The sequence below is a fragment of the Spermophilus citellus genome, assembly GCF_964194105.1.
Source record: "Spermophilus citellus genome assembly, chromosome: 13".
In the NCBI taxonomy this organism is placed as follows: domain Eukaryota; kingdom Metazoa; phylum Chordata; class Mammalia; order Rodentia; family Sciuridae; genus Spermophilus; species Spermophilus citellus.
In genome coordinates, this window is record NC_138193.1 from 115,979,198 (window position 1) to 115,995,028 (window position 15,831).

The 15,831-nt window shown below is 53.0% G+C and overlaps 1 protein-coding gene across 9 annotated transcripts in view; it reads left to right on the plus strand.

Moving 5' to 3' along the window:
* Positions 1–2,522: 2,522 nt before the first annotated feature.
* MYT1L (myelin transcription factor 1 like) overlaps positions 2,523–15,831 on the plus strand; it is a gene marked incomplete at its 5' end in the record, with an annotated part of 133,517 nt that continues 120,208 nt past the window's right edge. For 7 of the 9 annotated variants that reach the window (XM_081265476.1, XM_081265479.1, XM_081265477.1 and 4 more), the window contains 3 exons: positions 2,523–2,577; positions 2,715–2,748; positions 2,974–3,036. In XM_081265476.1, coding sequence (XP_081121602.1) covers positions 2,523–2,577; positions 2,715–2,748; positions 2,974–3,036 — 152 coding nt within the window. The remainder of the gene's footprint in view (positions 2,578–2,714; positions 2,749–2,973; positions 3,037–15,831) is intronic. The other 2 variants (XM_081265475.1, XM_081265480.1) reach the window with 1 other exon arrangement.

Consider the following 15,831-nt stretch of genomic DNA (forward strand, 5'->3'; position numbering starts at 1 on the left):
AGCTCACCGCTGACAGGAAGCAGGGAAGCAGAGAAGAACCAGGGGACAAGATATAAACCCAAAGGCACAGCAACAGTGACCCGCCTCCTCCAGCCTCCCCCACCTCCTGCATCCCCACCCTGTGACTGCAAACTCACAATCCACAAATAGGCTGGTCCCCAGCACCTCACACTCCCCACGTAGCCACCTCTCCTCCTGTAGACGCCCAGGAGCTTTGGAGGGCCACGTTATAGTCAAACCTAACAACTGGATTTATGAAATTCAGTGCATTTAAAACATTATCTCTCTTCCCTGAGCCTCAACCTGAGGAAATTGTGCCCTGTATTGGGAGAAAGGGGAAGACAAAGATTACAAATTAAACTCTGTTTCCAAAAGCGAAGTCTCACATTATAAAATGGTATGCTTGCTCTCTTCAATGTATCCTTCCTGATGGCTTTTCTTGGCACAAAAAAATAAATTTCTGAAGTTCAGTACAAAACCATATAAAGTTACTTACAGCAGCTATCATCATTTTTAAAGTAAACATGATTAAGCATAAAAGAATAAATGCTAAAGCGGCCCTTTCAGGATGCTTTTTCTAAATGTAAATTACTGGAGAGGCCACCAGAGCTCCTAAGTGGGGTGAGCAGTCTCGGGCCCCAGGGACATCTAGCAGGAGTGTTGGAAGTGTCTTGGAGCCAGGCATGGCCCTGCTGATGCAGCTCCTGAGCTCAAGCTTAAAGCTGCACAAGAGTGGACGGCTGGGATCCCTGCGACTCTCAGTGAGGATGCCCCTCCGGTGTTGGCTGGCCTGCGGCTGCTCACATGCAGGTGTGAGCCTGGAAAATGAAGACCCTCCGGACTAATGGACCAGGAATTCTATGCTTTCTGCTGAATCCTTTCTGCTTACACTTCTTTAAACTCCATGTAAAAGTAAAACTCCAGACAATTTTGAAACTCTTTACATTTTAGTTTCTGGGGCTGAAAGAGAACAGAAAGGGAACCACGATTTATTGATTCAGTGTCTACTATACCTTGAGCGCGATGCTAGACGTTTCAGCAGTTATGGAATGCTCCCAGCAACAGAGCCACGTTGGCAGAGTAAAAGACATTCGAGAGCCACTGTAACTGAAGCAGGATTAGCACTGCATAGACTAGCACTGGCGTGGAGGAGAAGAGTCCAAAAGCAGACCCAGCAGGAATCCAGCAGGCAGCAGGAGGGCCGGGTGGGGAGTGGGCTGCTTGTTAGTCAGTGGTTAGTGCACGAACCGTCTCGCAGCTCCAGAAAGAAAAGGCATCGCCCTCTGAGTGCAAATAGATGCCTGGAAGAACAGAGAATTAAATGCAGGGAAGAAAACAACGCATGCAAGTCTCACCACAAGTGGTGGAAATCCTGGTTTTCACCTTAGTGGGTGAAAACTTAGCTGGGACCTCAGCCGGGTTGAAAGCTGTCCCTAAACCACTGTCAGTACCATTAGTGCAGGGTTTGGGCCAGAGGTGGACAAGTGGAGCCAGCAAGGAGCCACTGAGCGGGGCTGAGCCTGCCCTTCTCAGGAACTACACGGGCCCACTGCAGGGAGTCCCAGAAGCCTGGTCACCATCTCCAGGCACAGCTTGGGCTCCCAGGAGCCGACTGCATGTTTCCGGATTTGGGGGACTTTCACATCCTGCTCCTCTCCTAGAACCTCTGCCTCACAACTCCTGTTTTTATCCTGAGCTCCCAATTAACCTGTAAGACTCAGGTCGACGCCATCTCCTCCAGGCTCCCTGCTCCTCACCTGGCTCCATCACGCCAGCCGGAGAGCGTGACGCAACTCACTACCCTCACAAAATGTGGAGCTCCTTTCTGAATTCCTAGGAGAATAGGGTTTCGTCCATACCTCTGTGTCCCCAGGCCTGTGATGACTGCCCTGGCCCTCAGGCGTCCTCGGTTTCGGCAGGACATAAAATGGCAAGCTTTCTGCCACTGCAGGTGGCCTGAGACTCTGGTGGCTCTGCCCCCATCACCTTGCTCATGCTGCCCTAATGGATTCCATAGGGTGCGCAGGACGCCCACCTCCACCCTCAGTGTGTCTGGATTCAGCTCAGTGTCCCAGGCACGTACCTGGCAGTGGAAGCACCCTGCTGAAGCGTCCCCTCTCCTCTTGACCCTCTGTCCTGGCAGACTCCCCTCACAGGGAGAAGGCACATCTTCTTTGGCCTATCTGTCACGTTCTTGGTACAAAGCACACCTCAGAATCACGCAGATGTGTCTAATCAAAGCCCTGAGAAGAGAGTGAATGGTTCGCACTTCAGGGTTGATGGACATATATATATACCCTGCTGCAGAGCATGGGGGCCTCCCAGTTAAATTTTCCCACCAGATCAGGGTCAGCTGACTATTCCTAAAATGATTTGCATGGATGGCCTGAACCTGGTCTGCCACGGCCCTGTGCAGCCTTGCTCCGTAGAGCCCCGGGGACAGCATGCTGGGTGGGGGCAGCTCCATACCCTCTGGGCTGCACTGCAGGGCCAGGACTCTGATGCTGCTCGTCTGTCCCCAGATGGATGTGGACGCCGAGGAGAAGCGCCATCGCACACGATCCAAAGGGGTTCGAGGTAGGCCCCCTGCATCCGCCGTCACTTGTGTCCTCTGGTCACTTTGGTGATCCTGACCCCCAACACCCTCTGGCGATTTCCTGGGGGGGTTGCCCATGATAGATGATACAGCTCACCTCTTCTCCATCTCTCTGCAGTTCCCGTGGAACCAGCCATACAGGAGCTGTTCAGGTCAGTGCTCTGTGGGTCAGGCCTGCCCCCACCAGCCCTGCAGACACCCTCACCTGCAGTGGGGCACTGCACTCAGCTCCCCGCAGCCTGCCACACCCTGCTGCTCTGATGACGTTGCCCTGGAGACTGGCTAGTGAGCGGCGACCCCGACGTGTGGCTGTCTGGGCGCCTCCTCCTCTGAGCCGTGGCGGTGGCTGCTGGGTAACCTCTTCTTTCCTGTTGCAGCTGTCCCACTCCTGGCTGTGACGGCAGCGGCCATGTCAGTGGCAAGTACGCCAGACACAGAAGGTAATGCCTGCCTTGCTTGCTGTGCTGTCTGTGGTGCCTGGCTGCCCGCCTGGCGGTGGAGATGCGGGTAGCTCTGGGAGGACTGCATGCCGTGCCCTCTGCTCCTCCCCTCGCCGCGCCAAGCTCTCGTGAGGACAGCCTTCTGCCTCGGAGGAGGTCCTCACCACACAAGCCACCCCAACTTTGGCAGATGATGATGCCCCAGGGGACCACACACGTCAAGAACATCCACTCAGCATGCAGGCACCAGGGCTGCCCAGGGCTTCCTGGGAGAGCGGGCTCCTCCTTCCCATTTGCTCCTCGCAGTAGCAGCAAGACAACAAACCTTAGCAGATAAATTGAAATGGGACCTACTGACCTGGGAAAGGCAGCCTGAACTTGGCACCTGGGCAGCTGCCAGGTGAGGGCAGTCTGGGGTGCCAGGTGGGTAGATCACACCAGCCAGATATGGCGGAAAGTGAAAGTTATGGTGGGTGTGCAGATGGTGAGGTGGCCAATGGCCTAGTGGCTGGACACTCATCCCAGCAGGAGCCACCGCCTTCCCATGGCCTGTGGCTGGACGTGGCTGGCCTTTCGTGGAGATCCAGGGTTTCCTGAGGGTGCTTTGCTAACTGTCGGGATTTTGGTTGAGGACTGAGCTCGCTCCATCCTGAAAAGCCCTCTGTGGCCAGGCCCACACCACCACTCCTGCGTGGGGCTGCAGTGGCTCTCGGTGACCTCTCCCCCTGCCTGTCCAGTGGAACAGTAAGTGATGGGTGAAATCAAGCAATTATTTTGGCTGTCCATTAGTGAAATTAAAGGAAAAATTACAAACTACTCCCCAAGGCTGTGGTAGCCAAGCAGGTGGCCAGGTAGTGAGTGCCATGAAGGGCCATCTGCCACCCCGTTACTTGCCAAAGGGTCACTAGACATTTCCCCCACCAGGAATTTTTTATTTAATTTACTAAATTTGATTAATTTTGTTATTGTTCTTGTGGCGTGAGATAGTAACTTTCTGGACAGCGTCGCTGACGTAGGCACAGCTTGGTGTGCTGGCCAGGATGTCCACCTGTATGCTCCCAGCCTCCAGGCTCAGGGCTGCTCTGTTTCCAGCAGAAGCAGATCAGCACATTATGAGCCAAACGGCTGCATTCTGCTACAAAAAGAAGTTACTACATTTGGCTACAAAGTTTTAATTGAATATACTCTAGGTTTAATTTTATAGCTACAGTTTTGAAGAAAAAAAAAAACATGAAGTTCCCCCAAAATCATTTCAAAAACACATTGGTTTCCGTGCTCTGCAGGGGATTGCAGGGGCATTGATGGGCATACTAGGCCTGGCAGCCCCTGGTGTATGCAGAGGGCATCTGCCTCTGCCCCTACTTCTCCCCAGATACCCATGTCCTCACCAAGGTGCACTCAGTTGGCACCAGATTGAGGTGCCCTTGCAGGAAGCACGTGGGCTGCTGCCCATGGGGCTGGACAGTGGGGCCCCGCCTTCCTCCCAGCTTGGTGCTCACTTGTGGCCACAGAGGCCCAGGAATCTCAGGGAGCTATTTGGGTGGGGTGTGGGAGAGCTCGTGGGGAGCCACGCTGGACTGTTGCCCACAGGCCTGATCTTACACAGCACCGTCGTGTTTTTACCATGACTCCCCCATCATTACTAGGATTCCTAGTACCGCCGCAGAGACGCACCATCAGGAGACTCAGTGTGGTGTAGTCGGGAATGAACTGCCCCCACTGTCCAGAATGCACAACTGAATCTGGTTCCCCCATACCACCAGGTGTCCATGGGGCCTGGAAGGAGGCCAACACACAGGACCCTGTGTCCCTGGCTGCAAGGGGGTGCAGACTGCTGTGTAGGACCCAGCGCCGTTCAGAAGAAAGGCTACTGTCCAGACTTGCAGGGGTCTCTCTGAGGTACACAGGGAGGTTTCCTAGGATTTATTTATGTTTATGCCTGCACAGTATCAGTAATTTTTAGCTAAAGGATGACATTCCATTTCTTAAATTGAAAAAAAAATGCTGCCTATTGTAGCCAAAGGTGCATATATGTTAACATCTTATAACTAGGGCTATTTCAAGAGATTCGGAAGGTTTTGTGTATACCTGGCTTTGTTTTCTTTGCTCTTTACAGTTTTAAAAGATTCTACAGTTGCAAAGTTTACTTTTGTGACAGCTACTTGTGCTGCGTCACCTGCTCAAGCTGCCTAGGAGCAGCTTCAGTGCTGGCCTGGGCTGGGGGTCCCTGGTGTGGCTTGGCACCTCGTGCCTTTCAGAGGAGAAGCAGAAGCCTCAGCATTGGCCACGGCAAGATCACCTGTCCTTTTTAGCCATTTATGAAGACACTGTTACCAATGTATCCCCTGAGGCCAGTTTCACCTTGCTCATGTGTCCCCTCACTTGTGGCCAAGTGGAAAGGGGCTCTTCTGGCACGGCCAAGTCCCACCAAAGAGGCAGGCAGTAGCGTGGGCAGAAGTGGGGGCCACCAGCGTGACGCATCCTGGGGGATGACCGCCACATGATGAGCCGCCCACCTTTCACCCTTTGCTTCCACATGAGAGACCCTCAGTGGGGCCACCTCGTGCTCTCCCCCCGCATCCTGCTTCCCCTGGGGGTCACTCTGAACTTCTGGTAGCAGCCTTGGGGGTGGACGGCTTGTTTTCTTTTCCTGTGTGAAGGACAGAGGGTTGTGGGTTTGTAAGAAACTGGGAATCAAGAAGAATCAACCACTAAATGAAACCTGAGAGAGGAAACAATATTTTGAAAGAGGGATGCAGATTTTTTAAAATTTTTAATTTGTTCTAATTAGTTATACCTGACAGTGGAATGCACTTATGCACTTTGATATGTCACACATAGATGGGATATGACTTCTCATTTTTCTGAGTGCACATGTTGCAGAATCACACTGGTCATGCAGTCACAGAGATAATACAGTAATGATGTCTGCTTCATTCTACTATCTTTCCTATCCCACATCTCCTCCCCTCCCCTCCCTTAAATTCCCTCTACCTAATCTAAGGTAATGCTATTCTTCCCTAGTGCCTCCAACCTTATTGTGAATTAGCATCCACATATTAGAGATAACATTCGGCCTTTGGTTTTGTGGGACTGGCTTATTTTGCTTAGCATGATATTTTCCAACTCCAACCATTTATTGGAAAATGCCATAATTTCACTCTTCTTTAAAGCTGAGTAATATTCCATTGAGTATAGATACCACATTTTCTTTATCCATTCATCTACTGAGGGACACCTAGTTTGGTTCCATAGTCTAGCTTTTGTGAATTGAGCTGCTATAAACATTGATGCACCTGTGTTACTGTAGTATGCTGATTTTTAGTCCTTTGGGTATAACTCGAGGAGTGGGATAGCTGGGTCAAATGGTGGTTTCATTCCCAGTTTTCTGAGGAATCTCCATACTGCTTTCCATAGTGGTTGCACCAATTTGCAGTCCCACCAGCAGTGTATGAGTGAACCTTTTCCCCCACATCCTCGCCAACATTTATTGTTGCCTGTGTTCTTGATGATTGCCATTCTGACAGGAGTGACATGAAATCTTAGAGTAGTTTTGATTTGCATTTATCTAATTGCTAGACATGTAGAGCACTCTTTCATATATTTGTTGATCAATTGTATTTCTTCTTCTGTGAAGTGTCTGTTCAGTTCCTTAGCCCATTTGTTGATTGGGATATTTGGTTTTTGGTGTTAAATTTTTTGAGTTTTTTATATATCCTAGAGATTAATGCTTTATTAGAGGTATATTTGGTGAAGATTTTCTCCCAATCTGTAGACTCTCTCCTCACTTCATTGTTCGTTTGCTGAGGAAAAAACTTTCTTAATTTTAACCCATGGAATGCAGAATTTAAGATCCTGGTTAAAACTGGCGGGTAGGAGTAAGGTCATAATGTTTGTTTCATGAATATTTTACATTGATTCCAAAGCTGTATCTTTGAACAAAAGATATTTGTAGATATTTATTTGTGTTAACAATTCATGAAGTATTTGCAGTAGCTGGTAAACCTTTGTTCAAGTGCAGTTAAATGTGGAAGTTCAGCATCTATCAGGGTTTGTGTAGTATTACATTAGGCTGAGCCTCCTACAAAGTACAACTGTGACATATATTTATCTTCAGAAACATCATTAGTATCTGGACACAGGCATCTGCCATTTGTTTTTCCCAACTGAGATTTCATATTAGTAGCATATAAATATCACAAAACACCATGAAATTTACAATCAGGGCAAGAAGTAATTCTTGTATCACGAACCCAAATGCGACCTCTGTCTCTCCTGCGCACGGTAAGCCTGGCCTCTTACTTTTGGCTCTCATTACCATACCGCTGTGAGGTGGCTCAGTGTCCCACCACCCATCCCTCGCGACCTCCAGCAGGTCATGCTCTGAGGTAGCTGGACACATTCATGCACCTCACACCTGGTCCCTCCACAGAGTTACCCCTTTCATAGGCACACACTCTGCTTCAGTCACCCCAGGTCTCTTGGGTTTAGGTCCCTGGACCCGGGAAGGATGTGCCCTGGTAGCCATGGCCTCCACACCTGCACTTCCTCCAGCCCCAGAAGGCTGGCTGTGGTCCCATGAGCTTTGAAATGCCAGAGACAAGAGCCCCGTCGTGTGCCCAGAGTGACACCCGGGCCAACGGGGTGCAGGGAAATGCTGGGATGCTGGGTACTTGGAAGCCACCAAATCAGGTCCGGGAGTCACTCTTCTCCTGACCTGCCCAGCAGGGAAGGCTCCAAGGTGGCTCCAGGCCCAGGCCGGCAGTGTGTTGTGAGCAAGCCACTCAGTGCAGAGGCAGCCTGGGCTCCTGCTGCCACTCAGCTCCCCACTCCCCACCAAACGCCAGCAGGAGGCAGGCTCTGGGGTGGGACTCATCCCGTGTTACTGTGGCATCCCACAGACAGAAGACTGGCACCTGTGGGCAGAGCAGGGCTCTGTCCAGAGAAAGCTCTCCTCTCCCTACACTGTGGCTGCTCCAGCATGTGCCACCGTCCGTCAGGAGGCACAGCCCTTACCTCAGGGGCTGCGCGACTTGACGCCAAGTTGGCCCTGAAGAGCTGAGCGCCAATGAGCTTCCCAGAGGCTGCCCGTGGCCCCAAGGGATGGTCAGTTTATTGTATTTGAAGGGTTTTTTTTTTTCTATTTTCCCAAAGAAATTCCCACTAAAAAATAAAAATAAAAATTATCAAAATTTGTTAAAATTTACTATAATACAATGGTAAGCAATGGGCAGGATTGGAATTTTAGCCTCATCTGCAATAGTGATATGCAGACTGGATGGGATTTGCTACTTCTTTTAGATTTTTGGGTGAGCTTGCAATGCCAGAGGGGCACGGATCTTGGATCAGTGCACGGATCTTGGATCTTTGCACATGTGTTTTGTGATCCTTCTGAATTGATTCTGACGTTTAATAGGTTTTATTTATATTTACTGTTCACAGCTGCTTTTTAATGACTATTTGTTGAGCATAGGTATCTGACCAAGTATCTGACCCGAATTTAGCCTGCGAGGCTACACGCGGACCAACCCCCTGAGGTGATGGTGCTGGGTCATGTTCAAACCTCCCCACTTTAGAGAACTCGGAGCTGAAACATTTAACTGTACACTTACTGCTTCGGGGGCAGCTTGTCTTTGTCCCTGACATTACTGGGTCACTCTGGCCTGTGGCCACGTCCTCTGCAGGTTGCTCCTCCCACACCCTCCCAGCCCGCGTGACTGCCAGGGTGGCAGTGGTGCCTGTCCTCGCGGGAGCCTGCTTCTTGATGTGTGCGGGCCTCATTTGGATCCTGCCAACAGCCTCCGGCGATATCGTTCATGCCTGGACAGAGACCACTCACTAAAAGCTCTGGAACAGAGCCAGGAACCGGCTGAGAGAGACTGGAGCACAGCAACTGGCAAGGGAGAGGAGCATCCCTAATCCAAAGCAGAAAAAAGAAGAAGAAATGGAGGAAGAGAGGGGGAAACGGCTCGCATGCCTCGTCTATTTCACTGGCTTCCGATAGATGAAATTCCATTTGCAGTGAAATAAAATACCTCAAAAATAATTGCTTTTTTTCCTAGCCACACTTGAAAGTTTAACACAATTCTCCACATTTAATTGCAAAGCTGATTTTAATTAGTAAGGCCCCATGTGTGGGAATGAGGACCCACTTGGGTGCGTGCATGCATCACAATATCTGCGGGTGCTCTCGTTAATGGACGCTGACACACGACAGGACGCGGTGGGCGCTCACCAGGAAGCCCGTGCAGGCAGCCCCCTCCCAGTCTTGGTGTTGACTCATGTCCACAGGAACAGACAGACCCGTGGTTCTCTGTGGGACACCGTTGTGCGGGCCATCACCCACCAGGGAGCTTCATGGCACGCCCGTCCTGCTCTGGCCCCTCTTGCTGTATGCCAGAGGTCAGGACAGACCTTTCAGCATTGCTTGAGAGCGTGGCACTGGGCACTTGGAGCAAGACGTTGCACTCTAGGGATTATTTGGAGTGCAGCGGATGCCCCAGGGCCACCTCTGCTCTAGTTGTGTGTGCAATCACAAAATTGGGCATCGTTTTTGGAATGTGGTGGCAGTTAGCTATTAACGTCACGACAGATCCTTTATTTACAAGAGTCTGGCCACTGTCCTGACAGCAGTCTGTCTTCTACTGTCTCTGCTATCTGTCTGTCAGTCCCGTGTCTGGGCGTGGCTGTCACCTGTGGCACAGCACCCTGGGACTCCACCATGGATCTGAGACCACACACCCAAGCAGGCTGTGCCCTTCAGGGGACATTTCTGATATTGGATACACTGAATGTGTGTTTGAAGAACTCAGTGTTCAAAGAAAGGGTCGTGAGTGCTTCCAGACAAGACACTGAAGACAGTGAGTGACGTGATAGGAAACCGCGCCGGGGAGCACCCTGTGGGCCAGGTCTGGACTGAGCACTCAGTCTGTCCTGACAGCTAGAAACATGAGAACAGCTTTGGGCAAACTGTGCACACAGGCCTGTGGTACGGCCCGGCCTTACCCACCAAAAGGCCCAAGTGCCACCTCGCCACCATCTGGGCTGAGGCCCTTCCTGCCCTCAGCCTCTGGGCAAGCCCCGTGGGTGACAGAAGCAGCAGCCAAGTTGGAAATTACCCCACGCCTGCTGGAGACGGTGCAGACTTCCTGGGCTCTCCCTGTCCTCTCTTTGGAAAGGACTGCCCTGCACCTGTGGGCCTCCGGACTTCCATGGCCTCTCTGTGCACCACCCCTTCCTGTTCAGCGGTCTCTGAGCACCAGCTGCCTAGTTCAGCACATTCTGAGGGATCCGTTTGTTGCCACTGCTGGGCTGTTATGTTTGACATCCCGGAGAGATGCTTCCTACACAAAGGAATCATGTCCCAAGACTCTGGGAGAGAAGAGAGAGCAGGCAGAGGGAGCCTCCTGGAGGAAATTCTCTTCTTACAGAATGCATCTGGTGCAGCAGGATGCAGGACACCGCCACTCATTCTCGCCTTTCCCTCCCATGCTTCTGAAGGAGCTCTCGGCTCAGGGAGCGGCAGGTGCAAAGAGGTGTGGAATCTGAGGGTCACGTTCACCACCAGCAGACAGAGGCGTCATGTGCTGGCAGACCTCACCAGGGACAAGAACTGGAGGTGGAGAGGGCGGCTGGTCACACACAGTGCTGGGACTGCCTGTCCACAGCACGGGCCAGGAGCTGCCCTGCTGCGGCCCCTCCAGCTGTGTGACGAGAGTGCTTCCTCCCCACCCATCCCCTGCAGCAGGAATTAGTCCCAGGTGCCCAGAGCTACTTCCTCCTTCCCCCTTTCTCCTCTCTGTCTGGCAGGGCAGCAGGATGGGAGCACAGGGCCTAGGGGCAGAGGCAGCCACTCGGGGTGAATGGGTTCCTCCGTGCACAGAAGACTTTAGCAGGTGCCAGCTGGAGACAGACTATTTAAGAAACCCCCTCCTCTTGCAAGGGGGAATGCAGGCCATCTCCAGAGGGAGGGGCCACCGCACCTGGGTCATGGGGCTGGACTAGAGGTGGAGGCTGGCAGAGCTCACAGTTTCAGGCAGGTCTCCCGCACTGGCCTGCTGGTGCTGGCCGTTGTGCTGGAGCCGGTGCAGGGATGACCGGGGCACAGGCTAAGGGTGGCTGCTAAGGCCTGTTTTGTACTTCAGTGTTTCATGGGTACTTCCTGCTTCCCACAGCTCACAGGCACTTCTCTATTGAGATTCGGTGGTCTTCAGTGTCCCAGCCCACACGCAACCCAGATGGCCTTTTCTTCCCCTAGCTTCACCAGCCCTCCTGCTCCCCGGCCCCGGCCCGCCTCAGAGAGTGACAGGCAGGCCTGTAAACAGGGAGGGGCTAGGGCTCTGAGAAGCAGTGCACGACCTTCCCTGACGCTGGTGTGGTTCTGGCAGGGGAGCTTCCTAAATTGACCCAAAGTGGAGTCCCCACCCTGGGTCAGCCGGCACAGCCCGCCTGAGCCACCTCTGTACTCGTCCCTGGGCCTTGCTCACCGCCGGGGTGGGGCAGGGAGCCTCAGAGCACACAGGGATGAGCAGAGGCTCCAGGGACTGTCCAGTTTTGAAGCACTGGAGAACCTGAGAAGCAGGAGAGGAGTGGCTGTCTCAGTGTCCCTCGCTGGCCCTCCAAAGGGCGTGTTGGCAAGAGAAGCCAAAGACCACTCCTAGGATGGCTCAGACAGGGACACCGAGGGACTTGTTCCTGTGCTGAGGGAAGAACTGACATGACCTTGGAGGTCCTGGGACAGGGGACTGCCTCCATCACCCTCAAGGACATGGCAGCTCAGCTGGGCACCCTGCATCTGGGCCAGGGGTCAGTGTCCTCTGTCGATGTTAGTTCTCTGAATTTTAGGGCTTCTTTTGTTCTTCCCCGAGCTGTTCTCCTGCTCTAGATGCAATTCTGCATTTGTTTGTTTGTTTCACCTAACGTGAGCCTTCCCATGTCATTAAATATTTTAAGTTTTCCTGGCTCACTTCCACCTGATGCTGATGCTGTGATTTATTTTCTTATCACTAAAACTGATTTAGATTTCTTCTCAACTTTTTTGTGCTCTATTCAATGTGGTAGAATATTCTCTGCCAGTGTTTTTAGGGCCTTGATTTTTCCCTGGGGTAGAATGCTGTAGGGACCGTCACAGGGCCAAGGGCATGGGAGTTCGGCTATTCCAAATGTGCTTCCTGTAGTACTGGCCTGCTTCTGTTCCCCTGAGTGCGAAAGTCAAATGTCCTGCCACCCTCTACAGATAGCATACAGTATAGTCATTTTTAAAGTACCTCCTTCTCATCAAGAAAAGAATTGCCCTGTGTTTAAAAACACCATTTTAAAGGATTGACATCTAGAACATTCTGGAAGATGGAATGGTTAGCCAGCAAGGGGCTGCTTCTCCTCTGTGAGCATGAGCTCAGCTCCTGAGCCGTCCCTCCTGGGCATGATTGCTTCCTATAGCTGAGTCAAGGCTCAGGCCTGCAGGCAGAGGCCACCACCCTTGATGAGAGCAGGGTCCCTGTCTAGACCTGCAGAGGCCCCATGGGTGATGGAAAGCAGGCTGCTCAGCCCTCCTCTGCCACCTTGAGTGCTGTATCCTGCTCAGACCTGCAGGTAGGCAGGTGCCTCCGCCCTCCTCCCCCAGCCCACCTGGCCTCCTCCAAGACCCTCAGCATCGTGGAACCCCTGGAGTGGACCCTGAAGACTCCCTTCATCTCCCGGGCCACCTGCAATGAGGCACCTAGGCAGGGGCATGCATCCCATGGGAACCAAATCGTCCCTTCTGGGATCACAGGTGGGAGGGACAGACATCCTGAGCAGCAGGTGGAAACTGCCCCCTCGAGTGATAGTAACTTCTGGGGACCAGCCTGGCAGAGCCAGAACTCAGAGAATGGTGGGGAGGACGTAGGAGCAGGGTGCCTTCCTTCTGCAGACCCCACCCTGCCCAATCCCGCCCAAAACCTGAAGCCACTAAACACCCCCCGGGCACCGACCATGCGGAGATACTGCTGGTCTGACAGGGCTGCCTTACAGTCCCTGCCTTCTGGAGACACATGGGTGGCCCAGGGACACGTGAGAAGGACACACCCAGCACAGTGCTTACAGGTGACCTCAGACATATGGGCACATTGTGGCGAGACCATGAAGACCTGAGCAGATGGCAGGGCTGCCTGAGCCAGGTGAATGTCAACTCAGCCAGTTCCTTCATGTCAGAAGTCACAATACTGGTCAAGAATCACATGGAGGCAAGTTTGATCACAGGTAGATCATAGGAGACTACAGGTAGTTAAGAAGATGTTCTTTTACACCAATTATTAAGTGCTGACTGCACACATAGCTCTCTATCAGAATCTAATAGTCAGGGACAAGGAGATGGCCCTTCCCCAGAAGATGGTGTGCTGTCCAAGCAATCATGTGACAGAGACAGGTGCACACAGGTACCCAGATGTGCAGGGGTGTGCAGAGATGGTGTGTCCAGAGGTGGGCAGGAGGCTCAGACAAAGCACCGCGCAGAGCCCTCCTGGGCTGCGGATCCCAAAGCCTCTGACCCGGAGACGGAACCATGAGTCCAGGATGCTGACAGGTCATGGGAAGTTGTTTCTATTTCCATTCGTGCCACTTGTGGATGCAGCACATCAAGCATGGCCGAGCTCAGTGCAGACAAAGAAGGCAACAGCCCAGGGCGGCAGGGGAGAACAGAGGCTGCTGGAACAGGAGGCCACCCGGGGTGCTGTGGGCACAGGGGCAGAGGTCAGGACAGGAGGTGCTGGAGGAGGAGCCCTTCACCAAGGTCCACAACAAGACCGCCTGTATACACCTGTCCTTAGATGGCTGGGGATGAACGCACAAGTGAGCCAGGCCTGGAAGTGCTCTGTGCGTATGAGCTGTTCAGACCTCACCTTGTCAGGAAAATAGAGATAAAGGAAGGGAGGGAGGGAGGGAGGATTGAAGAATATCCAGGTGTGGAACAGGGTGCTGCAGACTGCCTGTTTGCCTGTGCCTCCTCAACCCAAGGAGGCTGAGGTCAACAGAATCCGCTATACCACCCAGGTGAAACTATGCAGCCAGGGTGTGGTTGCTGGCCCAGAGACTGCTGGGAGAGGAGCAGCTCAGACACTTGGGAGAGGAACTAGTATGCAGAGGTTGAGTAGGCAGCCAGGAAGGAGAGGTTCAGGCCCCCCAGGGCAGAAGTTCCAGCCAGCCCACGTGGCGCAGCCTCACAGATTCACTGGGGGCCTACGTCTTCAGACTCCAGAAGGACTGGGAATACCATGAGACCGATCTGGGTACCCACCCAGCCTTAAGTCATTGATTTTGCAGAAGAATCAGTTTAGGAGAAACAAAGTCACTGCAGACTGTAGACCTGCACCTGGCAGGTGCCTCCCTGAACATGAGATGCAGGCTGGCAGGGCCGATGCACCTGAAGGCACCTCACCCCCGGCAAGTCTGGGCCCTGCCTTCATGGGGACCGTCTGCTCCTGAGACAGAAGAGGTAAGACGGCTGCACAGAGGCTGGCAGGAGGGTGCCTGGATCCCACAGAGGAAGGGGCAGCACTGGGGTTGTCTGGGCTTGGACTCCTTCAGAGATTGAGTTTCTCTGGGCAGTCTTTAGGTGTGAGGCCCAGGAAGCCCAAGAGCTCACTGTTGGGAGGAGCATCTGAATGGCTGTGAATATCGCACCTGCCTTTTCATTTGAGGCTCTGGTTTGGGTGCTGTTGTTTTGGTTTGGGCTTTTCCCCTAAGATGATATCATGCCTATGATTTTTTTTATGTCACCCTGGTCTGACACTGAGAACCCACAGATCCACGGCTCCAACTCTGCACACATAGCTCTCTTGACCCTCGGAAAGGGCTGTCAGGGTTCAACTTGGGAGACTGACCCACTTTAAGAAGATTCAAAGAACCCCATGGCAGTAGGAGCCACCCAGCTCCTAGCAGGCTCCCTGGGGGCCTGAGTCACCCCTTCAACATCCCATGAGTCCAGAAAATGCAGCTGAAGGCCAGGGGATCTGATCAGTCCTTCCTCCAGTGGATGAGAACAGAGGCTCGCAGAGGCAAAGTCCCTGAGAGGAGGCAGAGGCCGGAACCCTCGACAAGTGTTTCCTCAGTGCAGGTCTGGGAGCTGCCCCAGGGCTGAGGGCTGTCTTCCCATCTCAGGAAGGTGCGGGCAGCCGCACCTGAGAACGCTGGTGGGAAGTGCCTGTTTAGCATTGTCCACGTGGAGATGATGAGGTGGCTTCAGGCACAGGGCAGCAGCACCATCGACAGCCAGCCTGCTGAGGAGCTGGAGTCGGTCAGTGAGATTCAGGCTGAGAGAGCATCCACCACGGTGACTCAGCAAGTTTCCTGCAGAATGAAAGAAGAAGTGTGGCATTTCTCTGAAAAAGAAGTTTCCAGGGCTCAGGTCTCGCCCACAAGAACAGCAGCTGTCCCAGGTTGGCTATGTTGAAGACTGTCCAGCAGAAGCCCTGCCTCATCCACAGGGTGCTGAGCAGTGTTGGCCGTATCATATGAGCATGAGGCCCTGGGTGCCCAGTGGTCAGTGCCCGTGGGGACTGTTGGAGACAGGCTGGAGCCTCCTCACCAGAGTGCTTCCTCGCGTCCTCTAGAGGATGGATGCACTTGATAAATCACAAGCACATACAAGCCACACTGAGGGCCTCCTGTATGCCAGGCCACACTGCAAGACCATGCCGCTTCCCGTGCTCCCCAAGGCCTGGCAGCTGCTAAGAGGCCTGAGACCAGACAAATGCCCCATGGGCCTCCAGAGGGGTGCTGGGGAAAGACGGTGGCTGCCCTGCCACTGCAGCTTGTCCC